The following is a 27713-nucleotide window of genomic DNA, read 5'->3' as shown; positions in this document are numbered from 1 at the left end:
GCATCGTCCAATCACCGTCAGAGCGCTTGGTGATTCTCGTGTTTCTAACTATTTCCACGCACTCGACCAGCCATCATCAACCGGAGCTCACCGCAAAGTGCGTGGCCATAACCATAACGTTATGATTCCCCGCTTGTTCTTCGTGTCCTTGTTTGACTTCATCTCGTAGACTTCTTCACTCATGTCTCTGTCACAAATCAATCTTCTCTGCTCGAGAAACAAGTATCTTGATTGGCCAGTAAAATGCCAAACAAGCGTAAGCGAGATATTCCCGCAGTACCAGACATCACCGAGGATCCGGTGGAGCGAAAACGAATTTTGGGCGTACTAGCTCAAAGAAGATACCGTATGTAGTGAGCACCTATCGCTGAGCTGCTGCTGACTCCTGCAGGTGAGAGGAAGAGACAGCAATGGCAGGCTCTACAGGCTCGAGCGGAGAGTCGCTCCGGCTCTGAGGACGGGCAGCCTCAAGTCGGGGACGTTCCGTTGGCTTTGAAAGCAGCTGTCGAGACAAGAACGACCTCGGATCCGGCTGAAGCTGGTGCCTCACAGACAGTAGAGAACATCTCATTCAACAGCGAAGGTCCTTGTGCTGGCCCCTCTCAGTATATGTCCGAGCTCCCTGACCAAAGCATGGATCTTATTCCAGATGCGCTTCCTCCCAGCGAATTTCTCTTATTTCCGCAGTCTCCGCTCTCGCCTGCACATCCTGCTCAGGAAATGCCCGCAATGCCCTTGTCTGCCGTAGAGGATCCGTTCTCCTGCTTTGCCTCAGCAGCTTTCTTTCCAAATCTGCTGCCCTCATTTCAGTCCGCTCAGAGCACCAACAGCCCTGGAGGCGATTGTAGTCTTTCGGACCGGCTTCAAACATACCAAACCGCGACCTTCTCCTTCCCAGATGACCATCTGCTAGAGATCCCCTCTCTTACCCTTCTCAATGCCGCAATGAAGGTAGCCCAGCGGTTGAACATTGCCGGCATACTATGGGACCTCACGTCCATAAGCCCATTCTACAAAGGGCCCGAGAGCCAGACGATTTCCTCGCCACCATCTCTCTCGTCCGGCTCCTCATCGCCACCCTCAACAGCACCCAGTCCCGACGGACCCGACGATGTCATCGAACTTCCCCGTCATCTCCAACCGACTCCCTCTCAGCGACTCATCCCTCATCATCCCATTCTGGACCTCCTCCCCTGGCCAAGTACCCGGGATAAACTCATCCAGGTGTTCCATCTCCCCCCAGAGATGCGGCCAAAGTCTGCGCAGGACCCCATTGGTCTTCTTCGATTTGTCTATGATATGGAGGATGTCAGTGGAGAGGGCATCAAGGTCCGGGGCGGGGATCCATTTGCCCCCGAGGCGTGGGAGGTTGGACAGGTGGTGTTCGAGCGGTGGTGGTGGGCTTTTGATGGCGAGATTGTAGAGCGAAGTAATTGTGTGAGGAGAGAGTGTGGGAAAAATCAATTGATGATGAGGATTGAGTAAAGGTGTCTGTTAATCCCATACTCTATCTTTATATCCATTCCACTCCATCCAATTGTTTTGTGCAGTGCATAAGATAAGTTCTATGCATTATAATGACTATTACAGCTTTATGCAGGCCTCCTTAGTCAAGAACTTAAGGTTTTCCTTTTTTTTCCGATGCCCCTGAATCAGCTCAAACCATCATACCTTCTTTTCGAGCCTCAATTGATCAAGTCTGTCTTTACCACATCGACATAATGGTCGCATATCAGCTTCTCCTCAGCCTGGCCACCGCTGGCATGGCCTCAGCCCAGAACACCGTCACCTCCATGCTGATCTACGGCGCAGACCCACAGCCTCTTGTCGCTTCCGTCGTCGGTAGTGTAAGTTCTCACGAGTCATGTCAATTCCTAACCCTCGGAAGACAATCTGACCTGGCCTCTTTAGGACGCCACCGCAACAACCTACAGCATCAATTGTCCCCCAGGCACAGATAGCACCGACTGCGGCATGGGCCCCGGCCTGACGCTTGTCGCCGGTCCCACGACCACCGTGCTGAAGATGGATGAGCCGCAGGAAGACTTGTAAGTCACAAACTCACAACTTTGGCCTGATCTGTGAACAGATGATTGATGTGCAGTAGTCATTGGACGGTCAGCTGCTCTGTTGGCGGAACAACCACAGGCGTGTGTATCGAGACGGCCAGCGGCACGGCGGCGAATTTCCCTGGTGTTAGTTCCTCGACTTTTTCCAATGATCTGCCTCTGATGGCGGTGACTATTACGGCTGGTGCTAGTGCTGGTGCTAGTGCGAGTGCGACGCCGGCGACTGCCAGTGCTACCGCTACGACCGCTGCGACTGCTTCGAGCAAGACCTCGTCGGCTGTGAGTACCGGGGGGATGCCGCGGGTGACTGGTGGTGCTGCTGGGCTTTTCGGGGCTGCTGCAGTGGCTTTCGGTGTATTTGCTCTGTAGGTTCCGTTTGTAGCAAACTGTTCAAACCGCGTGCGGTTTAAGCAGGAATGAAATTTGCAGATATTAAAGAAAAGTAACTTGCATTACCATTGTCTGTCTCACCCAATGCTACGCCAGGTTTCATAGAACTAACGTCGGTCCTCGTGAGTGACAATCGTCGGACCCACCCACTTCCTCCGTCCGCGCACTACCCAGTCCACGCAGGCGAAGATCATGACCGCCCCCAGGACGGGCCCCGCATAGTTCATATTCTCGCCGGTAACGGGCACCTGAGCTGGGAAGGGTAGGAAAATGGAGACGTAGATTGCGAATGCAATCGCGAAGAGGTTGACGGGGAGACCCCAGCGGCCCATGTGGAAGACACCACGGGGGATGTCCTGGGGCTCGCGGAAGCGCTTGATCACCAATAGGATCAGGGGGATGATGTACGAGAAGTACAGGCCGAGAGTGCTGATGGAGAGGATTGCATTGAACGCAGCGGTGGATCCGATCTGGATGAACGACAGGAGGACGACAACGGTGGCGACGAGGAACAAAGCACGGATGGGAATCTTGTGCTTCCGGTCGATGTGCACGAAAAAGTCGGAGAACGGAAGACCATTGTCACGGGCGAAAGCCCATGTCAGGCGGGTGACGGATGCCAGGCCGTTGAACAGCGCAATCCAGCCGGGGAGAAGACCCATGGCCATGAGGATGTTGACGGCGGTCTTGGACCTGGTGGCCTGGTAGACGATCGTGATGATTGGGTATCCTGTCGGGGAGGTCAGGGCCTCCATGTAATCTCCCATGCAGTAGAGGACGGCGATGGCGTATCCAAACGCCATGATGCCGTTGGTAATAGTTCCCCAGATCATGGATCTTGGTACGGTCCTGGGGGCCATCTTTACCTCTTCGGCCATGTGGATGACACCATCCACCCCTAAGATTGTTAGCGATTTATGCTTCTTGAACATTATCTCGGCGCTACTCACCACCCAACGGAGTCACCACGCCCAGAAGACCAACAGCCCACGCTACGCCGGGACTGGACCAGCCGCTGATTCCACTGACAAAGGTATTCCAAACAAACTCATCGGGATTGCGAGGTGCAAGTGCCACAAGAACTGCAATGGTTACGGGCAGGAAGACGATGTGCATGATACCAGCTGCTACCTCAATGACTGCCAGGACCCGCCGGGCATAGATGTTGATGATGATTGGGATGATCAAGACAGCCCACATCAACAGTGTGCCCTGGTATCTCTCGATGTGATAGCTTTCACGGTTGAATGAAACCAGTCCCAGTATCTGGTTGCCAATCAGGAATGGCGCCAGACAGACCAAAGAACTCCAGGAGAAGACCTGCTCGATTAGCAACATATTGTGTGATGAGGACAACCAGAGTCTTCATACCGTGACCCATCCTGGACGTTGTCAGCTTGATCCGTATCCTTCATACATAGAAAAGACGTACCTTGAAAGAAACTTAGGAAGAGTCTGTGACTCTTCGGGCTCAGATTGTAAGTCCAATGGTATTGAGCACCTGCTGTCGGATTCCTGGATATCGGTTCAATCCGGTCAGCATGGATTTGAGACAAGTTATAAGCGGACTTACACAGAGGCAAGCTCGGCCAGTGATGCTGCAACTGCTACACTGCCAATTGTGCTGAACACCATTCCATAAACAATTGCTGATGGCCCGCCATTAAGCAATCCGGCCGCTATACTTCCTCCCACTGTCTCCCATGAAGCCATCAGGGTGGCGGAAAAGGCCAAAGTCGAGAAGAAATTCAGGTATCTCTATAGTTGAATGGTTAGCCATTGTCATAGTCGACCAGGCGACCAGGACGAACCTCGAGCTGGTTGCGTTGTCGGAGCTCTTTACTCCCAGCTAGCAAGCCATTGTCACCATTGGATCGGCCAGATTGAACATGCACATTGCCCTTTAACTCGACCTCCTCAACCGCCATTTTGGTAGACTCTGTCTTGAAGTAATCAGGCAGAGAGACTCGTAAGTTTTAAGCAGATAGGAGGGGTTCGGAGAGAGACACAGAAAGGTTTAAATGAAGGAAGTCATGTCGGATGAGTTTGACCGAAATCAAGGGGATAAGGGCATCATAAGAAAGCTGAACCGGCCTCCAGTCGACGACCGAGACATTATTAGTATTGTTAATATTGCTCTTGTTCCTCCTCTCAGCGAGCAGTGGTGAATTCTTAGAAAGTGTACTAGACATGGGGGGCAATTTTACACACACGGCCCCTCTAGAGGACAGACAAACAGGAGCATTGATATAAATTTAACCGGAGCAATCTGGATGGGGCAGACCATCCGATCCTTGTTCGATTAGCTGGGCATCAATGGGCTGGAGATTCATTCCAGCGACTTTAGCGTTGGTCCGGTACTTTAGGGCCACTTTAGGATGCACAGACAACCCGCGATGGCGAAATCCCTTCGGAGTTGCAGGAGGGATTTTCTAATATCGGAAGATATGCACACACGAGCAAACAACACCGATGATTAGCCAAGTCAAAGAGGAGGCAGTGTCTCATCTGCTCGTGCGCCAAGGGACTGAGCAATCAATGATCCCATCACCTATGGCTTGCGTTTGGCGCAACAGGGTACCCTTGCTAGATCGTGACTCGAGCAAAAAGACCTCGATCCTTCGGAAAATGGGATGCCACCATGGAATAAATGAATCATAAAGAGCACTTCTCATCACCCACGGCTGTGCAGTGTAGCTATGATGGTCGGCTCGCCTGGGTTTGACAATGGAAGGCGTGTCTCGGACTCCCTCTTTTGCATCAATCACGGACAGTGACCATGGTGCATACCTTCTTCTCGTCAATGTCTGCTTGCTGATTGTGCTGGTCTTCTTCATCGTGGCCAAAATAAGCTCGTCGATCTACCTCAAGCGGCGGCGAACGACGACCAGTTATCCAATCTATGTCGGAACGGTATGCCTGGTCAGTCGTTTAAGTAAAGAACGACACTGATTGCGAATCCTCCAGGTTGTTGCCATCATCCAGACAATCATACTCCAGTATGCGGTCAAATACGGCTTGGGGAAGAAGCAGGGCTCCCTGGCCGCGGACTCGTTCGAACAGTACAGCAAGGTATTTCAAAAGCGCCAGGTCTGCCAGTGCTCTCATCTATCTAATCCTTGGTCTGTAAACAGTACAACTACGCTGCTCAGCTGCTTTATATTATCCCGGTCGCCTTATCCAAACTATCGACGACGCTCTTGGTGCATATGTTGACCCCACAAAGAGGTTTGCAAAATGCATGTCTTGCCACGATGGGAGCGATCGGCATCTGGACAGTCTTTGCACTGTGTGCAATCGCTTTTCAATGTCCCCTGCCAGATGCGTGGTTGTATCGACCGGGTCGTTGCACGGCAAAGGTATCTACTGAATTTCAATAGGTAGCACATAGCAAAGGCTAGGCTAATCAAGTCAGGGCGCGTTGATGTACCTCGTCGCAATCACGAACATCCTGACCGACATGGCTGTCCTCACGCTTCCCTTCTTCATGATGCACAAGGTCCAGATGTCCCAAGGGAAAAGAGTAAAGATTCTGTGCGCATTTTGCACAAGAGCGCTGTTGGTCACTCGACATTGTACGAGTTATTCCACGCTAATGGAGACACAGCACCGTCTTACTCACAACTGGGCAACTAGCGACACTACCACGATCCTTAACATCATCAGATACTACATGTAAGCTGACTGTGGCTCCATCGCCCGGAATCAGATCTAACTCAGGCAGGGTCGGCCTTGATATCGTCAACCTTTGCCCAGTAAGCCACCTCGAGTCATCGAGTGGTCGCGCCTAACTTAACGCCTCCAGAGCAAACATGTACACGAACCTCATCGTCGCCTGCCTACCGACTCTATACCACATCTTCGCCGGGCTTCACTCCGGCCTCATCACAACTCGACTACCAGACAATGTCGAGCTCTCCACACGACGGAAAGGAAGCACCTACGGCAAGCAGACGCCGCTTAGCACCGAAAAACGCGGCAGCATTTATACAGGGAACGGTGACTCCGTTGTGACCACCAACGTGCGGACAGATTCCCGAGAAGGCCGACTGAGCCGAATCCTCAGTGATGATAGCGGGGGAACCAGCGCCAGCACGAAACAGTTGACGATGGAATCACGCAGGGACGGGGTGCTCAAGACAGTGGACATTCACGTTCATATCGAACATGATTCGGATTAGATGAAGGATAATGGAATGGCCATTTCCGCTTAGACAACAAGGCCGACCTCGGCAGGATGTAATTTTGTAAATAGAACAGGCCATCTGGGTACGTACTGTAATGCGTCGTTAATATAGCCTGCATGGCGCTTGCCGGGATCATTGCAGGGATATGTACTAGTGATGGTCGTGCGCCGCGCGTACTGATCCACAATGGAGCGTATATTCCGTAGGAAATAATAACTATGCTCTATAGACTTGCTCTCAGTTCCTTTGCGGTTAGTACGTCTCTTGGCTGTTTCAGACAGCATGATAGGAGAATTATAATGACGGGGGAATCTCTCTCCCAGAGCAGATTCCAGAAGTCTTTCAACTTCACCAACTTCCGATTGGTTCGTAATCGTTCTGAGACACGAGGAGCTCTATGAAGCAACTGCGTCCGCCCTTCGAATATTAGAATGTATCCAATGATAACGAGGACTGCAATTGCGGCGCAACCATTCCTTGTTACTCGATGACATGAGTTATATCATGATTGCAGGGGCTGTTCTTGATGTGAATAAGAGAGAATATTGGCTCCTGCAGGCTAGAGTCATCACTAGACTTTGGGTGTCAAAAGAATAAATGAAAAAAAATAATAATGATAAAAGATATTAGTCCATTGCTTAGGGAAAGTTTGTGTACTCCGTAGACGTGGAGTTACGGTGCGATGGGAGGGGTGGAAAAGGAGAAGAAAAAAAAAAAGAAAAGCCCTACGTGGGGGTCGAACCCACAACCTTCAGATTAGAAGTCTGACGCGCTACCATTGCGCCAGCAGGGCTGCTGATATATCAACTCGCATTAATTGTTGTTAGATATGGCAGTCTAATATCACCGTACTATTTCGTCTCAAAATCTGTCGGCTGCGCGGTCCACAGCGATTCTACTCCATACTTGCTCTCAATTAACTGTTGACGAGACTTAAGTCTGCAAATGTATCTACATTTCATTTGTGACTCACTTTGCTTCTGAATCAGCATCACCATAGATGGTCTTTCAACAGTGAAGTTTCAGGTATATAAGGACGTGGAGGATTGGCTTAACATATTCCCGTCCTTCTACAGGGGCATGTGCAACTGGATTTATGATATAGCCACAACCATCTCATGCTTAAGCTATGCTGACCTTCAAGAGCATCTCCAAACTCCACTTCACAAGCTGGTAGTTCTTCTCTTAAGTCTAGGCTAGCCAGAAGGCAACTTTCTATCAAATGTCGAGTTTTCGAACCGATGGGAGAGCTTCAAAGTCGGCCCGGGTTGCTCGATGGGGCGATGTCTACGAGGTAACTGCGGAAACAAATCAAGTGGTAGTCGGAGGGTGCGTGCCCATGCGGGAGCTGCAGGGCTCACCCTCATGAGGACTGTCGTACTATCCGTCACAATATGCGAGTAGCCTTCCCAGAGTGTGATCAACGCCTCCCGTAAACGCATTCCTGGGCTGGAGGATGTCGAGCTAATCCAGGTCACCACAGCGACAACGACCTATGTCTATATAACCAACCAATCCGCAGGCCCTAGGCCAGATGAATTCAGCCCGAGTGCTCGCGTGAACACTTTCCCCAGCATGGAGCCCGAGAAGACTTGCCAGCTGCTCGAAGCTCATTTACAGCTGTATCATAATCAGATCAAAAACATCTCGAGCAGGGATATTGACATTCAGATGGCGTCTTTACCTCCCAGCCTCTGTCAGTTCTCATCACACAGGCCTCTGCAGATCGGGGAGAGAACGCTTTCGGGTTAGACCCAGCAGACGGCGATTGAATCTGGGTGGTGAATAACCTGATGTGGGTTAATCCTGTCTGCAACGACATGTGTCCGGCGTATCTTCGCGAGATAGCAAATTAAGCCATGTTGGATTTCGCCAGCACCTTTGGGATGAAAAGCCGACGAACTATTAATCGGGCGATATAGGCTTCATCTTTCAAGTTGCAACAGAAAGAAGCTCCTGATGAACAATTGAGCAACGACGGTAGACTGAATCCTCTGTTTATGAATCAGGTAGCCGATGATCAGGTCTATTCCAGCTACGGAGCGCAGAACAAAGCTCCACTACAACAGATCGCACAGGCATACGATCCTGCAAGATTCATGAAGAGACATGGTAGATGAGCTCTAATTTGAAGATAGTTGATCCCTGCGTTGAGTCTGAATGATGAGATTAGGGGGAGAGGGACCGAGGAGGATTTGCTGATGGCTCAGAGATGGGGCTCACGTGACCGGACTTCTGTTTCCCTCTTTTGCTCTTCCAAGGCTTCTATCCACAAATTTAAACGACAACATGTCTTTCTCTTTTTTTCCTGAGTTTCGGAATGGTATTTTCTCACCTTGGATTTTTCAAATATATTGGTAGGAGTATTATTTACTATATTCCCTCCGTATGGGCCGAGACCAGAAGATTTCCGATGTTCGGTCTTCTCCGACACTGACAACGCTCTCCGCATATTTTGAGTCAGCTCTATACAGCAAGTGACTTGCGTCGATATACTTCACAACAGCCGGAAATTGCGATAAATGGTTTTTCGTATAAATGCCCTATCCCACAAGCATTTGCCTCTGTGGTTGCAATTGAAAAACCCGTCGCATCATGGAGTCACCCAGGGGAACTCCCACCCGCCTCTTCAAGTCATGTAGGCGGTGTCGAAAGCTAAAGATGCGCTGCGATGCGCGCCATCAGATCCCTTGCTCCCGATGTCAGGCCACTGGTCATGACTGTATAGTGGATACAATCAACAGAGGGCAAAATGAGCGAAGAAATCAGAACAAAGAGCAGACTCGGTATTCTCTCCACATCGAACACGTCTCTCATTAACATACTGACTCTATCCAGATTCAACCCCCTTTCTCCGACAAGTTCTAGTCTCTCGTCAGTGGGGAGCTTCAACAACCGAGGGTCCACTGGCCAATCCAGCCTTGAGATTCAGCATATTACGTCGCAGGATATGGTAGCTCCTCAGTCGGCAATGCATTCCATGTCAGTCAATCTAGGAGCTCCAAATGAGCAAATATTCATCGGCGAGTCCGAGAATGACGACCCAACGAAAGACGTGGTTGAACGAGGAATCATTACCGAGGAGCAAGCTCGTGGCATCTATGAGAGGTACGTACGTTCACCTCAGCGAACGCATCTTGCTAAACAACGACCAGGTTCATGAATGGAAGCAAGAATTTCCTGCCTCTCTTCGACCCTGTGAGAGATACATATGATTCGATCCGATCTCGCTCATTGTTCTGCTTTACCGTCATAATCTACCTCGCTAGTCGAGCTGTTCCAGAGCTTCGCAGCAACAACCATTTGCAGCGGGTCTTACAAGATGAGGCGCAAAAACTAGCCGAAGAAAGCTTCTTTGAACGACCAACCAAGCTTGAGACGGTCCAAGGAATGATTCTTCTGGCAGCCTATTCCGAGAAATCTTGGTTCTCAACGGCTCTCATTCTTCGGACGGCACTGGATTCGGGACTTGAGAAATCTCTGGATACACTTCTGGCGCAGACAAATACTCCCCGGAGTTACCTGTCAGCCACAATGGAGGATCGGATTCTGGTGTGGCAAACACGGACGTGGCTGATCACGTATACTACCGAGCTTGATATAGCTGCCGGGACGGGCAGAAAATCACGAGTCAATGAGCTGGACGTAGCTAAGCTCCGCAAGTACCTCGACTATCCTCTCTCACTGCCCAGCGATATGCGTACAGTCTGTGTCATTGAAATCCATCAACTACGAGGTAGTGATATATCTTTCTCCATCCGTTGGTTGTTGGTGCTAATATAGGCACAGCTCGAGCACGACGAACAATAGACAGTACCACCGCGGGGCAGTTGTTGTCCACCGAATTGCCCGCAATCATGGCCAGATTAGAAGAGTGGTGGAAGACCTGGGACAGAATACATGATCGTAAGGAATATGTCACTCGTTTAGAACAGGAGGAACGCTGACTGGGTAGAAAACGGCTTCCACGCTGGCGCTTTTCAGCGGTCTAGCTTGAAATACATGCTGAACTATGCTCGGGTCTATGTCCTCTGTGCCACCATCGCTCGCATCCAAAAACGACCGTCGTCGGAAGTTCTGGCAGATCCAGAGTCAGATGCTGTGCTGGGGCTTTGGAAGTCACTGGTCGAAATCATTATGGGCCAGATGGCATGGTTGGTCAATGAGAGTGCTTATCGGTGCCAGCTCACCTGGGCTCCGACCTATCCGGCGCTCACTATAGCCTTTATCAGTAGGTTTATTCCTCTGCCCATCGGCAGGCACTAACCTGGCTAGCAACATTCGCAGTTCGAGTGGCACGGTGGCATCCGGCTTTGATCGATCAAAGCTTGGTCTTGCAGCGAGCGCAACAAATCAGCGAGATTCTGAAACTACCGCCTTATCCCGATATCCATCGCACCGTGTCCATATTCTCCAACTATGCCAGTGCGCTTTTTGCAGAAAGAAGCTCTGCGACCAATCAAGGTACTGCAACGTCGAATACTGCAGGACCCTCGATACAACCAAGGCAGGGTGCAGACAATCCGAGGTCTGACTCTGGTCTGTTTGATATGTCGCATGACCAGGCGCAGGAGCAGCCACTGCAGAGAAATGCACAGACTCAGGGAGACTCTCTGTCGGAGGAAGGACGAACCGGGGAAGCTCGACCGGATCCTGCACTACCGCGCCTTCTGGGGGAGATGAATATCCCCAATTGGACCTTGTCGACCTCTATTGCAGACTCTTTCGACCTTTTCGAGGAGGGGCAGTCAGATGTGTTTGACTTTTTGCCTTCAATGCCCTCCATATCCTAGACGGTAACGAGTACATTGCATCGATCTGTGACCGAGACGGTTGTTGGATGTGATGAGTATGAAAAGATGCTATATCAGCTGTGATCGACAGGTCTAGATCAGCAACTTGCCTAACAAAACAAGTCAGAAATCAGGTGCCCATCCTCCAATTTCTCAATTTCCTCCACTCACGGGCAGACTTATTTCGATCAGGCATCAAATACCGCCCCCCCAGATCTCGGGGCCGGCAGATGGGGACCGGCTCCTGATCGGCGCCGGAGCAAGTTTCTGCATCTCCACCGGGGCCGGTCCGGCGCCGGATTTAGTGCTGGAGCTTTTGACTGAGCGAGTGCTATGATTGGCGAATTGGTTTCTATATCTTGGTCCAGGCATGAGAAAACATTTACATCTACAATGCCTGGACACGTCCATCTGTTTCTATGACTCAGTTTTGCCGTAAGGCTATCCAGAGGGTGATCGATTCTTCGCAAATAAATACTCCAAATGGTGCCAAGTCGGGAGCAATTGTGGTTTGGCGAAGTCTAGCATAAACAGCCGGGATGCACACCGCAGAGGCTATTCATTATGCCAGAAGAGAAATTAATTACTAGTCCGGCTCAAACCGAGTGTTCTATAAGTATGACATGTGTGTTTCACGTCGTTCACCCCCCTCCCCCCCCGGAGTGCTGACAGATACAAGGGACACCCGAATCTCGACAAGCATGCTCGAGGCAAAGCAAATTCACATCTCCGAATGACTGGCCGGTACATAAAAAGTTGGCCATCGTCGTCGCATCCTTTCTCAGTGTAATTAATTCGGGCATCGGGACCTCGCTGCCGAGCAATGCGGTCCCCTACATCATGCAGGAGTTCCATGTGGAGGATGCCATGCAAAGTAATTTACCAACGTCAGTGTTTCTCATCGGGTACATCGTCGGGCCACTTGCGTTTAGTCCCCTGAGCGAGACTGTCGGACGGCGGCTGGTGCTGCTGCCTACTATTACCGTGTTTACTTTGTCGACCGTAGCATGTGCGTTGAGTCCGAATTGGGGATCACTACTCTTTTTCCGCTTCATCTGTGGAACCATGGGCTCTGCGCCTCAGACTGTTGTGGGTGGTGTATATGCAGACATGTTTTTTGATCTCAGAGAAAGAGGTAGAGTGATGGCATTCTATATGGCGGTATGTCTTTGGTGGTTCGTCCAGCTTAATGGATGCGTATCGGCTGACTGCGCATCTAGTCAGCTAGTTTCGGACCCATTCTTGGTCCAATTATATCGGGGTTTGCATCTCCCTCGTATGGCTGGAGATGGACATTCTGGATTGCTTCCATCCTTGCGGGCTGTGCTTGGATCTGCCTTCTCTTTGTGCCTGAGACCTTCGGGCCGGTTTTGTCAAGACGCAATGCACCTGGATTGGGGGATACAGTTCCAAAGAACACTGTCAACGTTGTTCAGATTGTCAAGCGACCTTTGGCCATGCTGCTCTTCGAGCCCATTATCACCTTCACTTCGATATATATCGCGCTGGCTTACGGTCTTGTCTTCTTTTATTTTCAAGCTTATCCGATTATTTTTGACGGTTTGTCTCCTGTTCTCCTGGCTACACTATGCATGCTGACTTCTCAGGTGTCTACGGCTTCGATGTGCAGACTACCTCTCTTGCTTTTCTACCTGGTAGGTATATCATTTCCTGTCCCCTGCGCCACGCTAATAGAGATAGTCGGCGTCGGTGCAGCCTCCACCAGTCTCGTCGCCCTTTACTGGGATATGACCTACGACAAAGCCAAGAAACACAACAAGCCATGGCGCTTCGGTGCAGAACTCCATCGCCTCCCTATCTCCTGTCTCGGCGCCGTCCTCCTCACAGCCAGCTCGTTCTGGCTTGCCTGGACCTCCCGATCAGCAGTCCACTGGGCAGTGCCCATCGCCTCTGGCGTAGTGTTCGGTTTCGGCTACCAGACCATCTTCGTCTCGCTGTTGACGTACGTGACCGATGCTTACAAGATATACTCCGCCAGCGCGCTCGCCAGCTCGGTCATCCTGCGCAGTGTTCTTGGGGCGCTGTTGCCGCTGGCTGCCAAGCCGATGTACGAGACGTTGGGGGTGAGTTGGGCGACCTCGCTGGTTGGATTTCTGAGTCTAGCATGTGTACCCATTCCGTTTGTGCTCTTGTACAAAGGGGAGTGGGTGAGAGAGAGGAGTAAATTCTGTCAGCAGCTGATGAAGGAGGAATGGGCCAAGGGAAGCTCAGACACAGAGCGTGGAATACAGGGTTGAGGCGGGGTAACGGTGAGGTAGAGGTATAATGACTTATGAGAATAACCCACTTAGACACTGAAAGTTCTTAGTATATAATTTCGGTTATAGAAATGGCATTTGAAGACAGCGAACAATGGCAATCAAGTGATTGGAGGAAACACCATTCCAATGGGTGTAGTATGATGGAAATACATTCATAAGCCAGGCTACTCTCCGAACAACCTAAATCTTAGTGATCTTCAATCCAGTCGCTTGCTCCGGTCCATGACATGTGTCAAGGTGCGCTTCTGTAACGCAGATGACCCTAACTGTCATGGCGCGCATATTCATTTTCGCCCGAACCCTGCGCACGTCGGCGCTACTCTATACATGTGCCAAGGCTGGCACAAATTTATCACCCAGGGCATACGGTACATTCCATGTAGCTATGACATGCAAGAATAAGATGGCCCGTTGCAGCTGGCACTGTTCCACATAATAAGCTTATCTTGGCCGCAGTTGGGTCCACTGAGCCTTGCGGTTAGTCGCTCTGAACAGACCCAATTTTGCTTATTTTAATGTTTCCAAGTAGAAAGGAAGACAGCTGTCCTTCTGAAAAGGAAAACGAACTTACACAAAGTCACTTTAACTTGTAGAAGATGTCTACTCAGTGTACGATGGCTATTGCGGGACCATGTGATGCCGCTAGATGCTAAGGCCGATCTATAGTCTCACACCAGAATGCCAATGACTCATCAGCAACAACCGATGTAACTATATGCGAAGAACACAATCTCCATCACCAAAAAACATCTTCTTCCCTCTTATGTAAATGTCCGCCGCTCATTTCGATGCATTACCCTGAGCAAGCCGTTGCAGTAATTATTCCCGAGGAGGTACCACCCATACATACCGAACGCCTTCTCCTGCGGCCCCTGAGAATCGACAACGACGAAGACGCCGCGGGAATATTCAGTATCAGAAGTCGACAAGATGTCGTTGATTGGCTGTGAGAAACCCTGTATTCTGCAATGACATCCTCACAACTAACTTGCCCAGGTGGCCAAGAGCGGCAGATACCACGGTCGAAGAAACCAAAGCCCACATGATGAAGAAGGTGTTCAAAGATCCCGACGCAGCCGGTGCTGTTGGGCGGTTATTCTTCTTTGTCATTATTCCCAAAAACGAGCCTGATCGTATTATTGGGTCCCTTGGTGTTAACTCTCTGTCGCCCGCTCCCTCGGTGGGATACGCCATGCATCCGTCGTACTGGGGGAGGGGATACGCCAGCGAAGCCTTACGAGGGGTGATCGACGCGTGGTGGAAGCTGCCTCGGGTCGACGGCTTGGGATATGAGGAGAAATTGTTCGCGGCGGTTAATATAGCTAATAAAGGGAGTGTGAAGGTTTTGCAGCGAAATGGGTTCAAGATTTACAAGGAAGTCGTGCTTGAGGGGGACACGGTGGCTTGTATGGAGTTAGAGAGCCCTTGCCGAGCGATTCCTTGACCTCTATCGGTGGATGATCAGGTCTACTAGCATCGATTTTCTTGTACTTTAAGTGCTGAAAATGCAAGATGAGCTGTAGCACTAGTTAATGTCAACCCATGCAGCTGAACTATTTGGGATCAGTGATCCGAGATTACTCCTGCGGTGCCAACTTATGTCCGTCGCGTCTTAGCATAATACTTTAGAGACAGAACTCCAAAGGCATAAGGATGTGAAGAATCTGGGAATTCCTTCCACTCCCCTTGCACAGACCCAAGTTGTGTGCCGATTGCTAGTAATAGTGTCTAGGAGAAAAGAAGTATCGGTGTCTCCCTTATTCTAACCGAGTCTGTGATTGATCAAGAGGAACTCCCTTGCAGGGTGCATCACGTCAAGTTGGGTTTCCATCTTCATTATGGTACACCAATCCCTCGCTGGTGCCTTGATCTATCTAACAGATGTTTTATAGAGTGAAGACGTACTACCAGATTTACAATCTAAGAGGGGTTGTTATCCTTGAATAGCCTCAAGGGCAGCTCTGCACTGATGACTGTTGAATCAGGCGGTTGACTCCGACAAGGCCTCTCAATGAACATCAATCAGAGACCAGCGGACCCGCCAATAGAACTACTGTAGTAAGAGCTTGGAGCTATAGCTTACAATCTATTAAATCGAGTGCTATTTATAGAAACTGTGGCTGTCAAATGCATGGCCCATACATACAGTGCAGCAAAATGCTGTACTCTGTAAGGACTGGATCGGAAATATGATAATATCATCTCTCACTGCTCTCGGAGAACCACTTCTTCAATCCGTGTTGTTCCTTTCCCTTCGACGGATTTCCTCTCCGAACATTGTCCTGTTTTTATGCCGCCTTCCCGTAGGAATGAATCAATACATTGGCCGAATCTCAGACACCTCTGGACAATAGGATATGCCAAATTCTGAAGTCCAAAGCTCTCTCCTCATTCAGATCCACACCGCTAAAATCCTCTCAAGGACAAGCTCGTATTAGGCCCCAGTGATCATCGCCATTGGTCCTCTATTCGCTTCTATACGAGCTCTGCACCAATCTTTTGAATCCTTTGACGTCCAACAAGACACTCAGTAAGACATGTCGAAGAATGCCGATGCCGACTTGCAAGTTGAGTCGGTTTATTGACTCAGGTGATTGAAGCCACGCTTTCGGTCAACTCTTGATGGCGATGAGTTCCAGACCACAAACCAGACAAATGCCGAAATTTCCGTCCTGTAATCGATATTTTTCTGTGTGACGCAAGGCTCTCACAGATCTCGCCAAGACGTTTTGTAAGACATGGCAGTCTGACAGCGCGATTAGGCAATTCCGTTGGAGCTCCTCGATCAATCATCTGAGACAAGTCGAACTCTATGGCTCGCTCTCAGCATCATGACTAAGTCCAGGTGGGAGTCTCGTACTTATCACAGAACGCCGTCTTGATTCGAATGGTTCTCGAAGAGGCCGTCAGCTTCAATGGATGCTATGTCACACGACGATCAAGGCTTTGGACTGCCACCATCCCTTGTCGGCTCGAACTTGAATGCCTCGAGGTGCGCTCCGCCGGCTGAGCGGCTGCGGCCATCCCAGAGACATAAATAGTCGTCTTCATCCTGTCCACTGGTCCAACTAACAAGCCAACTTATCAAAGTCAAATCCCGACTATCCTACCAAATTACTACCTATCAACCACAATGTTCAAGTCGGCCGCTCTTTTCAGCCTCCTTCTCGCTGCAGCGACAGCCTCTCCCACCCCGAGCGAGGACCTCGAGGCACGAGCTTGTGCTGGTCTGGGCCCATCCGTCATCGACGTGCTAAGAGTCTCAACACCCGACAATGCCTCTCCCGGCCAGCAGTTCACCCTCAGCCGCGCTGGGTATCCCCCTTACAACACGCAAATCTCCGCCATAACATTCAACTACATCCCCCCGAACGCAACAGGCTGCATGCTGGAAATCAACATCCCGGCCCTGTCGCAACCCAACCAGATCGCCGAGGGTGCCACCCAGGTCGATATCTGGACTACTGACCCCTGGAACTATCTCTCGCTGCCTACGTACAACAACCCCCCGAAGAGACGGGAGATGGTCGGCACGTACATCTTCCCGACGCAGCCGACGACTGAGGCGTCGAAGACTATCATTGCCTCGAATACGTGCTCGGATACCATGAGCTTCCTCGTGGAGTTGAGCAACTGGCAGCAACAGAGTGGCAGTGTCACCTTCTACAATACTTTGGGTGGAAAGCAAGGGATTGAGCCTACTGGGTTCAAGATGATCTATAATTGTTAAATCTGCCGTGTATTCCTTTGGCCTGTCAGATGCGGGTCGGGGAGTTTACACAGCGCTCGAGCAGAGTGTTTCAGCAGTGTTCTATAGGTATAGAAACTGAAGGGTGTTGCTTCCAATTCTTGTATCTTTGTTTATCGCTTAAAGAGAGTAAAAAGAGGAAAAACAAAAATAGAACAAGTGACCAGTGCCGGGCTCGATCCGGCGACCTTATCGGTGTTAACGATACGTGATAACCAACTACACCAACCGGCCTTACTTGTTGCCTGCATTGTGGACTTTTTGTCTTATAGACAAATATTGTATGTCTCGGGTCGCACCTTGATATGAACTTAGACAGGCATCACAGCGCTGCAATCCTTTCGATTTTAATGTTGATGGAAACATTGGTAGTCATAGTGACCACCCTAATTCTGTATCATTATTGATTTCCGATCGGATTCGTTCGCGGTCGGACAGTCAATGATCGCTAGCGTAGAAACAAGTTTAGATATATATCATGGAGTAAATAGTTCAGACTGCTGCAATGAAATGTCAACCTTACCATGTTAAATCATATCGAGACGAATTCGGCCAGCTGAAAGATAAACACTAATAATTCCAAACTCCTGTTCATCAATGTAATACAACGATTGGAGAGTATCAACGTTGCCTCTTACTGGGAGAGTATATAGATCACGTGACACTCTATTGACAAGAGTGCTGATCCCAGAACCACCAACTTGAAGATATTAAAGCTGACTTCCTTATAACTAAAATGACACTAGAATCAAGGTATTCTGCTGTGCTCCAAAAACCTAGGCCCCACAAGTTCGGGATTGCCTTGATGCGTATCTTGCTTCGATTAGGTTGGACTGCCCAATGTGACATCATCATCCTGATGTCATTTCTTCTATACAAATCAAGGTCAAGCGAAGGCTTTATATATCTCGACGACCACCAAGGCCAGAGACCAAGATGGACCGTATATACAGAAACGTAGCCTTTCAATTGCGGCCAAATTTACCTCTCCGTATACCTACGTGTTCTCACTCAACGCGGAGCATCTCAATCCTGACAATCCACCGACCGAGGATCACAAACTTCAAATCAGGAGTTACCAAGACACAGATCGGTAGAGAATACTCACTCACAACAAGTGAAGAAAACATGAGGATCGCAATTACTGGCGCTCGTGGCTCCGTCGGCCAATTTGTGGTCAAACTCTGCGCTGATGCCGGCCACTCCACGGTGCAGATCAATCGCACCGACACCGACTATGACGGCACGCCCCGCTCGGAGATGGCAACGGCGGACGTTGCAAACGACTATGACGCGTGCCTCAAAGCATTCAAGAACTGCGATGCGGTCATCCATCTGGCATCGATCCCCGACCCGGTCGATAAACCAGATCACACCGTCCACAACAACAACGTCAACTCGGCATTCAACTGCTTCCGCGCCGCGGCGGAACTGGGCATCAAGCGATTCTGCTATGCTTCGTCAGTCAACGCTGTGGGGCTGGCGTATGCAAACCAGCCACTCCAATTCGACTACTTCCCCGTCGATGAAGACGCCCCGCAGCGACCAACGGATGCCTATGCACTGGCCAAGCATGAGGCCGAGATCCAAGCACGCTCGTTCGCGACATGGTTCCCTGGCATGAAGATCGCGTGTTTGCGTATACACGAGGTCGCTCCCCTCAAGGACGTGCAGAAGGAGCACCAGGAAGATTGGGAGAATGCTGCGGTCAAGCAGTTATGGGGCTGGGTGAGCCCTCAGGCGACAGCGAGGGCGTGTCTGCTCGCTGTGGAACGGAGCGATAACTTTGAGGGATGCCAGGTGTTTAACATCGTGGCGCCGACTACCACCCAAGACACACCCTCGGAAGAGTTGGCCAAGAAGTATTATCCGGGGGCGGAGATTCGGGGCGATATGTCCAAGAACCAGAGCTTCTTTGCCGTTGAAAAGGCACAGAGAATTCTTGGATGGACCCATGATGAGAAGGAGTGATCTCCCGTGTGACAAAATACATGATGTGTCATGATAAAATCCACTGTAGCTAGGCAGCCTTAATTGCATATATCTCCATGATATTGAGTGCAATGGACAACATAGTAATGACTGCCATTGGATCAGCGTCAGACTATTGTGTTTTGCTCTTAGCACAACGCATTAGGCCATTACAAGTTCCTGCGCCTGCATGCTTCGGTCAAACCTGCCCAAGATCTGTCCGTTTCGCAAGATCTTGTTACTTCAAGTAGAATGGTTAGAATGGTGACAATTGATAAAGACAGATGTCGCTCAATATTCATCAGGTCAAGCAAAGCTCCTGCAGAGCCACTTCATCAATCTGCCAGATGCGGGATGACCGTTTCATTTTGACAACCGTGAGTCCCTGTCAAGTTGCTCGAAAGCCTCTTTCAAACCCGATAAACGCCTACGGACGAGAAGGACAGAAAGTTCAGTCGGCGACTCGGTTGACCACCGAAGTTTCCACATTGAGATGGATTCCCCCTTGAGACGGTCGTCATAATCAGGAAGCCTCCGAAGAACCGGAATATGATACCCTTCCCGGCCAAGCGGCTCTCAGCTGAGGCAATCTTACCATGGCCTGATGCTGTCTGAGACATTCACGGGATTGCCACGGGGACCACCATCATGAAGATGATCCTGAGCTCTGTCGAATATCCTTTAAGACTATTCTGTGAGCAGATATCGGACGAGAAACGTTACCCGGCCGAGTCTCGGACGTTCTCGGCCGATAGAGACGGTTGTTTCAGTGGGAAAGAAGCTCAGCTCGTGTTGTAAGCGCAATTTGCAAGGAGCAGAAAGACTGAAAGAATTGCAACAGACAGGCGTAGAGAGAGATTTTCAGATACAATTCTCCAGACTGTACAGTTGCTGAAAGCACGAATGAAGGAGGAAGAGAGAATCTGGAGAAGTACAAAAGTTGGAGACTGTGGGTCTACCTACACGTGATATTGAATAGATCCAGCCAATTAGATCCTGGATTCTATAAAGATAGCCTGATGCGGATTGGAGAAAAAAAGTTAAGGTACCGTTCAGAGACTTTTGATTGCTTCGCTACAAATCAGTTACTCTATTGTCCATAACCTAGTATCATACATGAAAAAAATTCCAGTCTATCGGATCCAGCCCTTGGGACCGCCCCAGGTGCCCTTCACCATGTAGTTGTAGTAGACCCAGGGGAAGAAGTCTTTCTTCAGGTGGTAGAACGCACGGCGAGGAGTGGCCTGGTCGATGCCCAGCATTTTACCAAACGTCTCCTTGGGTTCTCCTGCGTACTTGAACTCTGCTAGTAGGACCTTGCCGTACTCGGTCAGCAGTGGACAGGAGGTGTAGCCGTCGTAGGAGGAGTCGAGCTCCTTGCCCTCCATGGTTCGCAGCAGGTTGCTGACGAGCACGGGTGCCTGTGCCGTGATCGCAGCCGCCGTCTTGGACGTGGGGAGACTGGAGGCATCACCGGCCGACCAAACATTGCCGTACTTCTTGTGGCGAGTGGTGTTGTCGTCGACGTCGACGAAACCAGCCTCATTGGCGAGAGGGCTGTTCTTCACAAACGCATGCGCTCCCATCTTGGGCACGACATGCAGGAAATCGAACCGTCTGGTCACTTGCTCCTGTCCATCCAGACGCTTGAAAGTCGCCTTGTCGCCATCGATGGAGACAAGGTCGTGCTGGAACAGTCCTTCCACCTTTCTCTCCTTGCGCAGCTCCTCCAGCTTGGCGCTGTATTTGGGCACACCGAACATTCCGGGAAGCGCGGTCGCGAAACTGATCTGAATTGCTCCGCTCGAGGGGTTGCTGGGGTTGTAGAGCCCGGCGCGTTTCCAATAGTCTAGCGCGAGCCACATGACCTTCTGGGGAGCGCCTGCGCACTTGATCACGCCAGCCGGCTGGGTAAAAATGGCGGTACCTTTCTGCAGTTTCTCGATGGAGCTGTAGGCCTTGTCGCAAGTGTCATAGCCGTAGATGGACGAAACGAGCGAGTTCGAATCCGCGAGAGCCTCAGGCAAACCTTTGATGCTGCTGAAGTCGACCTTGATGCCGGGCACAACGACCAAGTGCTCATAGTTGACCTTGTCGCCGTTGGCGAGCGTGATGAAGTTGTTTTCCGGCGAGAACGTGTGCACACTGTCGTTGTAGAACCTGAGCTTGGGATCGAGCAGGCCGTTGAGGGGTTGTCGTAGATCCTCCTTGTTCTTCAGACCACCGCCAACAAGAGTCCATCCGGGCTGATAGTGATGCCAGATCGCGGGGTCGACCACCGCAATGTCGTCTTGAGAGAACTTTCCGGTGCGAAGCAGCTGATGACTGACCGTGAGACCAGCGCTGCCACCGCCCACCACGACTACTCTGTGATTGCGCGACGTGCCCACCGCAGCTGTCGCGAAACCCCGCGTTACCGTCGAGGCATTCTGTGCAGCAAATACCGAGTGAGAAACAGCAGCAGAGGCTGCCACTGTTACGCGGCTGCGAAACATGACTGACATGATATGAGACCGGAAGATGTAAGAGAACTGGAGTGCAAGTGAACAAAAGGAAGCAAGAGTTGAACGGCACGATGATTACAGAAATACGACCGATAAAAAGGGCCCCGGATGTCGCAATCAGGAGCGATTATGAATGGTGCGATAAGAAATTCTGATAAGCCCGGTGGGCCCACCCGCCCCTGTATCGGCGACCACGTTTAAGTTCGTTATGCTTGGCATTTATTATGTCAGCTGCATAAATAGTGATGTCATGCATAGAAGCCAGTCGCCGATTCAAAGTCATGTGCTTGGATCGCCGAGTGAGTACAGGTCGATCCCCGATGCATTGGCTGCATAGAGACCGAGGGATGTATAAACAGCTGCAGATCGCATGTGTCTTTGGCACTGCTATTGAGCGCAGACATATTTGAACATGGCATCGATTCAACCTCACATCTGCAGAAATTGGCAAGTAACAGCGGGTCTGTTCGGGGCGCCTCCTACTGCAGTCCGAGTGCCACTGCGCCCTCTTCCTTATAGAGCTACACAGAAGTCGCCCTACACGACTGGAAAAGTGCATCTGAGACCGTTAGCAGTCTATACAAGACCGCTGTCAAAAGTCCGTGCTCTGAATAATCGCGCCTATCCTAGCAAAAGCTCCCTGAATGGGCCCGTTCATCGAGTAACGTATAGCACTGCAACCATGGAACCAGGAGAACCGACCATTCACGATGTGTTTGAGAGCAAGACAGGCACCTGGCAATACGTGGTGGCGGATCCAACGACATCAACAGCCGTCATCATCGATCCGGTCCTGGACTATGACCCCGCTACCCAGGGCATCACCACGGAGTCCGCTGACGCGCTTCTGTCCTTGGTCAAGGAGAAGGGATACAAAGTCGACCGAATTCTTGAAACCCATGCACATGCAGATCATCTTACTGCAGCGTCGTATCTGCAGAAGCGCTTGGCCGAGGAGCAAGGCCACCGGCCACGAATCGGGATCGGCAAGCGCATCGGGCAGGTGCAGAAGTTGTTTGGGCAGAGATATGGCATTCCTGAACAGGAATATAAAGATGTCTTTGACAAATTGTTTGAGGACGATGAGACATTTAAGATTGGCAATCTGATGGCCCAGGCCATCCATCTTCCTGGACACACGCCAGACCATTTGGGATACCGCATTGGAGGTATGCCGAGTCACGCCCATTGACTTTGTGTCGCATTGCTAATTGAACCGGCTAGACAATGTTTTCTGCGGTGATCTGATCTTCCATTCGGATATTGGCACCGCACGCTGCGATTTCCCTGGCGGCAGTGCAAACAACCTCTATCGTTCAGGGCGGAAGGTCTTGGGCCTGCCCGATCACGTCAAGGTCTGGACGGGCCATGACTATCCTCCCGAAGGGCGCAAGGAGCCCGTCCCCTCGCTGAGTGTCCATGAGCATAGGCAGCAAAATAAACATCTTAGAGACGGCGTTACCGAAGAGGAATTTGTCACGCTCCGGAAGGAACGTGACTCGAAGCTGGCGGAGCCGAGGCTGCTTCACCAGTCACTGCAGATGAACATTCGGGCAGGGCGATTGCCGAAACCTACAGAGTCGGGGCAACGGTTGCTTCACCTTCCGTTAAAATTGAAGGGGTTGAAATGGTAGTGTTGTCACAGTCAGATGAAGCAGCAAGATACCGGTATTTTGTACATATACCAAAAGTAATTATAGTAGTCTAATTCCTCTGCGGCCGGCACGGAACGCCCGATTGGGTTAGGCCAAGTGCTTTGTACTCTGTAGATCCTACTGCATCTAATCTTATCAGATCCTGACAGAACCGAAACGAGAGGGCAAATTGTAGATCAGACATCTGTAGCATGTAATGACACAGGCACATCTGGCTTCTATTTATACGTACATGGTATACAGTTGGATCAGTATACCATGGTATTTGAATGATTCGTCCTAATTCAGTCTACCACAGCTGCTGCGGGCCGAGGTTTTCCCGGTAGGGCTGGTGAAGCTGTCTCCAACGAATCTTCCCTTTCTCCCTTCCTCTGTCAAGACGCCAAACAACTCCTGTTCTCTTCATCACTCCCAGTGTCATCTCTCTTGATTCAGCAAAGCATACAGCAAATATAACCGGTACGGTTGTGCCAGTTCTGCTGATTTGCGACCGCAAAATGCAGCTTCCTTTGCGGCAACCACGAACCAAGGGCCATGCGGGTATTCTGCATCCCTATGTATGTACTCCGTAAGACGCGCGGGCTTCATCCGACAGGCTTTGGGACTTACACGCTAACAACTCATCAATTGACCAGTGTGAAGGATTGGTCGCTTTCGAGTATACCAACGGCCTCGTTAGAAAACCAAACACCCTCGTGTTCATCGGCGGCCTGGGCGACGGACTCGGCACTGTCGAATACCTGACCGACATCATTACAGCGCTGGAATATACACCCTGGTCCGTTTTCTCACCCATTCTCTCTTCCTCGTATAGCGGATGGGGAGTGGGTCATTTGGGCAAAGACATCGATGAGATTGCGCGCTGTGTGCAGTATGCTCGGGAGTACAAGCAGGGGTTATTCGGCGCAGGGAAGATCGTGATTATGGGTCATTCGACGGGCAGTCAAGATGTCATGCACTACTTGAGTTGTGCGAATCCGCGACCGCGTCACCCGGTGCTGGACAAGGATGCGGCAGTAGAACCTCCCAAGCGGCCTCCCGTCGACGGAGCCGTCATGCAAGCGCCTGTCTCAGACCGGGAAGCGATCACTTGGGTCATCCGAGACGGAACGGATAGGGACGGGCCGGGAAGAATGCGCGAGATATACCAGAGAACTATTGCGCGTGCCCGATCTACCCCTTATGAAGATGATGACACCCTCGACACCATCCTCCCCCTGTCGGCAACAACTCGGATCGGGTATCCGAGCTCAACACCCGTGAGCAGTCGACGGTTTCTGAGCCTGGCCAGCCCAGATAGTCCAGAGAAACCGGAAGAAGACGATTTGTTCAGCTCCGACCTCACCGATGACCAGATGCAGAAGACCTTTGGCCAGCTGGGGTCGCGCGGTCTGCTGGGTTCAAAACTGTTAGTCTTGTATTCCGGAAGAGACCAGTCGGTGCCACCGTGGGTTGACAAGGAGCATTTGTTGAAGCGATGGTCCCTGGCAGCCGGCGACCGTTGGGACAGCAACAGCATGATCATCCCGAACGCCTCGCATGCGCTGAGCGATGAGGATCAAGCCGAGCCGAGGAGGATACTGGTGGAACGCGTCATGTCATACTTGGAAAATGTAGAGAAACACCCGACAAATTGCGAGTTAATTTCGAGCACCAAAAGCGACCAAGCGCGATCAATCGAACCCGACTCCTGTGACCAAACGGGAGGCTTGCTTTGTGGTAGGTTACCGCTTAGCATGCCATCTGAGCAGGTGTAACAGGTTACACAAGCCTATGAGGCCGAGTCACTGAATGCTTGGAGGGTCCCAGTTCCTTGTGGTTGACCGGACCATGCACCCAACGCCAGCCAAGTGTTGATGTTAAGGGGACTGGGCCCATGGGTGCGATTCCATCAGTTCGATTGCTTGTACGACCAACACGATGCAAGTACGACCATGATCTATTAGATATCCTGCTTCGACCGTGAGCGTATTGGCAAATGGTGGGAGCTACAAGAAGTGCAAGCACAAAACCTGTGTCGATTCAGATCGGATATCTGATATCTCTATGTCATTGACTCCGTCTGGGTGATGAAGTACCTTGATTTCTGAGCACATTATGATTGAAGATAAGTTTCTGAATTCTTATATATTATACACCAGATCTGTCCCACGTCTCTCAAACTTGTACCAGTCCCCCAGATCAGACATACAGGCCGTGATCCAACTCCATTGCTTGACCAAAGGCCCAACATAGTACCCCATTATCTCCTCAGAAGATTGTCGACGCTTCAAGCAGTAGGCTGAGCAGAGGGGACGTCAGATGGAGCGACGCCGGTGGGGAATGAACCCTGGCCCTGGCCGTGACCCTGACCACCAAATCCGGCAGCACCAGAGGGGACAGCGCCAGTAGGAGAGGGGCCAGAGCCCTCGCCGCCCTGTCCAAAACCAGGGAAACCTCCCGCAGCGCCAGAGGGAGCGGCACCAGAAGGAGCAGCACCGGAAGGAATCGCGCCAGAGCCGTTGCCGTGCTGACCACGGTAGTCACCACCGTGACGGCCGCCCTGATGACCGCTAGCCGATCCAGAATGGGAAGCACCAAATGGCGAGGTGCCAGAAGATTGGAACTGGGCGTTGCCAGAGTTCTCAGATGCCTGTCCGAAGCCGTCAAAGCCTCCAACTGCGCCGGAAGGAGCGGCTCCAGAGGGGATGGCTCCGGAAGGGACAGCGCCGGTAGGAGAAGGACCAGAGCCTTCCTCGCCTGGGCCTCCTGGGCCGCCGTGACCGCCCTGTCCGAAACCGCCAAAGCCATTGGGAGCGCCCGAGGGAACAGCGCCGGTGGGTATGGCACCAGAGGGAATAGCTCCAGATGGAGCAGCGCCTGAGTCCTCGAAATCCTGTGGCGAGCGGGCCTGAACTCCTTGGCCGCCGAAGGAAGAACTGCCCTCCTCACCTTGGGGAGCGCCAGAGGGAGCAGGGCCGGATGGAATGGGGCCGTTCGGGCCATCGCCACCAAATCCTCCAGGTACTGGACCACCAGGGAAACCGGATGGCAGGCCAGAGGGGACACCAGAGGGGAAGCCAGTGAAGAATCCGCCAGGAGCGCCCCGTCCGGTAGGAGTGGGCTTTACATCGGACCCTTTGTCGGCATGCTGGATGGGGGCAGCCAGGGTAGAGCCGAGAAGGCTGAGCAGGAAAGCAGCAGTCTGAGGCTTCATTGTGAAGTGGATAGAATGGACGGATTATGTGACGTAGAAGATCTGATTCGAAGTGGAAGGATTGAAGATGGCAACCAGGCCTTGAAGTCAAAGAGTGTGAGTGTGAAAGTTTGAAAAGAATGGAAAGTTGTGTGCTAGATTCTGGAGTCACCGGGACTATGAGGAGAAGAATAGGGATTCTGAGAGCGGATTTGACGGCATTTATATAGGCATGCAGTCGACTAGGGATTTCCAAATAGGGCCATTAGTCCATACTGAGTCTGCTCAGTATGGAGACCTTCTCTGTGCCATGCTTCCTCCACCTTTGACACTGCTTCAACACTGAAGCCACCAAGCTGGTACACGTCAGCTTAGAGGGATCGTCAGGTGGAGAAAGATTTGGGCAACACTCGCAACGATGAGCAAGAGAGACAAACACCTGCTTCGACCTACAGACTCTGCTCGACAGAGGCAGGACACAATGAACCAGCGTCTAGACCCAGGGATCGTCCTGCAGCGCCATTGCCCACTACAAGCTGCCAGGTCGTCACAGACGACTGACGACTGCAGTGGAGGGACGGCTGGAGCAAGTGAAACAACAAAGGCGCCACCTGCTTCTGATTGATAAATGATGCCAAGAAAAGCCAAAACGCATTTGGCAGCGTTACTGACTCGAGCTGGCGCCAGTGATTCAAGTTAGACTCGGGCCGTTGGTGAGCGAGTTCTCGACTCTAGCAGTATCATAAATAGTGTGTGGTACGCGTCATCCTGGTCTGTGCTTCGGTCGAAACAGTCTTAAGTTAAGGGCACTGAGCTGCTAAGCTTATGTTGGAGGATCTTGTGGATCCCTCGCGGACAACTCAGGGAGTCCAGCGACGTTGTCCCCTGATTGTGGGATTGGAGGTTGACACAGTTGGGGTCCAGGTACTCTCATTCGCG

General features: G+C 51.2%; 14 protein-coding genes and 2 non-coding genes across 16 annotated transcripts; 11 read left to right on the top strand and 5 right to left on the bottom strand.

Annotated features, from left to right (window-relative positions):
- Positions 1-243: 243 nt before the first annotated feature.
- On the top strand, positions 244-1485 carry AFUA_7G00460 (uncharacterized protein; the record flags this gene model as incomplete). Its single annotated transcript, XM_741791.1, has 2 exons — positions 244-346; positions 392-1485. The coding sequence occupies 2 exons, from the start codon at positions 244-246 to the stop codon at positions 1483-1485; spliced, it is 1197 nt and encodes a 398-aa protein (XP_746884.1).
- A 236-nt stretch (positions 1486-1721) lies between these two features.
- Positions 1722-2438, top strand: AFUA_7G00450 (putative GPI anchored protein; the record flags this gene model as incomplete). Its single annotated transcript, XM_741792.1, has 3 exons — positions 1722-1847; positions 1912-2048; positions 2108-2438. The coding sequence occupies 3 exons, from the start codon at positions 1722-1724 to the stop codon at positions 2436-2438; spliced, it is 594 nt and encodes a 197-aa protein (XP_746885.1).
- A 128-nt stretch (positions 2439-2566) lies between these two features.
- Positions 2567-4586, bottom strand: AFUA_7G00440 (putative GABA permease; the record flags this gene model as incomplete). The annotated part of the gene is made up of 5 exons (XM_741793.2): positions 4271-4586; positions 4035-4217; positions 3888-3974; positions 3410-3779; positions 2567-3357 (listed from the first exon to the last, which is right to left on the bottom strand). Exons 1-5 carry the CDS (start codon positions 4385-4387, stop codon positions 2567-2569), a joined length of 1548 nt encoding a protein of 515 aa, XP_746886.1. The 5' UTR covers positions 4388-4586.
- A 600-nt stretch (positions 4587-5186) lies between these two features.
- Positions 5187-6640, top strand: AFUA_7G00420 (uncharacterized protein; the record flags this gene model as incomplete). The annotated part of the gene is made up of 5 exons (XM_741794.1): positions 5187-5372; positions 5427-5531; positions 5594-5818; positions 5875-6134; positions 6265-6640. The coding sequence occupies 5 exons, from the start codon at positions 5187-5189 to the stop codon at positions 6638-6640; spliced, it is 1152 nt and encodes a 383-aa protein (XP_746887.1).
- Positions 6641-7367: 727 nt separating this feature from the next.
- On the bottom strand, positions 7368-7439 carry tR(UCU)1. The gene has a single exon. It is a non-coding gene (tRNA).
- A 1514-nt stretch (positions 7440-8953) lies between these two features.
- Positions 8954-10593, top strand: AFUA_7G00410 (Zn(II)2Cys6 transcription factor; the record flags this gene model as incomplete). Its single annotated transcript, XM_741795.2, has 4 exons — positions 8954-9432; positions 9485-9754; positions 9802-10382; positions 10436-10593. Exons 1-4 carry the CDS (start codon positions 9242-9244, stop codon positions 10591-10593), a joined length of 1200 nt encoding a protein of 399 aa, XP_746888.1. The 5' UTR covers positions 8954-9241.
- A 55-nt stretch (positions 10594-10648) lies between these two features.
- On the top strand, positions 10649-11439 carry AFUA_7G00400 (uncharacterized protein; the record flags this gene model as incomplete). The annotated part of the gene is made up of 2 exons (XM_741796.1): positions 10649-10877; positions 10934-11439. The coding sequence occupies 2 exons, from the start codon at positions 10649-10651 to the stop codon at positions 11437-11439; spliced, it is 735 nt and encodes a 244-aa protein (XP_746889.1).
- Positions 11440-12279: 840 nt separating this feature from the next.
- Positions 12280-13780, top strand: AFUA_7G00390 (putative MFS multidrug transporter; the record flags this gene model as incomplete). Its single annotated transcript, XM_741797.2, has 2 exons — positions 12280-12600; positions 12660-13780. The coding sequence occupies 2 exons, from the start codon at positions 12280-12282 to the stop codon at positions 13695-13697; spliced, it is 1359 nt and encodes a 452-aa protein (XP_746890.1). The 3' UTR covers positions 13698-13780.
- A 163-nt stretch (positions 13781-13943) lies between these two features.
- Positions 13944-15165, top strand: AFUA_7G00380 (GNAT family N-acetyltransferase; the record flags this gene model as incomplete). The annotated part of the gene is made up of 2 exons (XM_741798.1): positions 13944-14089; positions 14718-15165. 2 exons carry the CDS (start codon positions 13944-13946, stop codon positions 15163-15165), a joined length of 594 nt encoding a protein of 197 aa, XP_746891.1.
- Positions 15166-15831: 666 nt separating this feature from the next.
- Positions 15832-17567, top strand: AFUA_7G00370 (uncharacterized protein). Its single transcript, XM_741799.2, has one exon. The coding sequence runs from the start codon at positions 16855-16857 to the stop codon at positions 17449-17451; it is 597 nt and encodes a 198-aa protein (XP_746892.1). The 5' UTR covers positions 15832-16854; the 3' UTR covers positions 17452-17567.
- Positions 17568-17629: 62 nt separating this feature from the next.
- tV(AAC)2 lies at positions 17630-17703 on the bottom strand. The gene has a single exon. It is a non-coding gene (tRNA).
- A 194-nt stretch (positions 17704-17897) lies between these two features.
- Positions 17898-20482, top strand: AFUA_7G00360 (NAD-dependent epimerase/dehydratase family protein). Its single transcript, XM_741800.2, has one exon. The coding sequence runs from the start codon at positions 18406-18408 to the stop codon at positions 19438-19440; it is 1035 nt and encodes a 344-aa protein (XP_746893.1). The 5' UTR covers positions 17898-18405; the 3' UTR covers positions 19441-20482.
- A 91-nt stretch (positions 20483-20573) lies between these two features.
- On the bottom strand, positions 20574-21944 carry AFUA_7G00350 (NAD(P)/FAD-dependent oxidoreductase; the record flags this gene model as incomplete). The annotated part of the gene is made up of 1 exon (XM_741801.2): positions 20574-21944. The coding sequence occupies one exon, from the start codon at positions 21942-21944 to the stop codon at positions 20574-20576; it is 1371 nt and encodes a 456-aa protein (XP_746894.2).
- Positions 21945-22356: 412 nt separating this feature from the next.
- AFUA_7G00340 (MBL fold metallo-hydrolase) lies at positions 22357-23716 on the top strand (the record flags this gene model as incomplete). Its single annotated transcript, XM_741802.2, has 2 exons — positions 22357-23113; positions 23169-23716. 2 exons carry the CDS (start codon positions 22357-22359, stop codon positions 23576-23578), a joined length of 1167 nt encoding a protein of 388 aa, XP_746895.2. The 3' UTR covers positions 23579-23716.
- A 73-nt stretch (positions 23717-23789) lies between these two features.
- On the top strand, positions 23790-25356 carry AFUA_7G00330 (uncharacterized protein; the record flags this gene model as incomplete). The annotated part of the gene is made up of 2 exons (XM_077805136.1): positions 23790-24156; positions 24235-25356. The coding sequence occupies exons 1-2, from the start codon at positions 24097-24099 to the stop codon at positions 25354-25356; spliced, it is 1182 nt and encodes a 393-aa protein (XP_077661266.1). The 5' UTR covers positions 23790-24096.
- A 512-nt stretch (positions 25357-25868) lies between these two features.
- AFUA_7G00320 (extracelular proline-glycine rich protein) lies at positions 25869-26795 on the bottom strand (the record flags this gene model as incomplete). The annotated part of the gene is made up of 1 exon (XM_741804.1): positions 25869-26795. The coding sequence occupies one exon, from the start codon at positions 26793-26795 to the stop codon at positions 25869-25871; it is 927 nt and encodes a 308-aa protein (XP_746897.1).
- Between the last annotated feature and the right edge of the window lie 918 nt (positions 26796-27713).

Source organism: Aspergillus fumigatus, chromosome 7 (genome assembly GCF_000002655.1).
Source record: "Aspergillus fumigatus Af293 chromosome 7, whole genome shotgun sequence".
Taxonomy (NCBI): Eukaryota; Fungi; Ascomycota; class Eurotiomycetes; order Eurotiales; family Aspergillaceae; genus Aspergillus; species Aspergillus fumigatus.
This window is presented reverse-complemented; position numbering and strand designations above follow the sequence as displayed.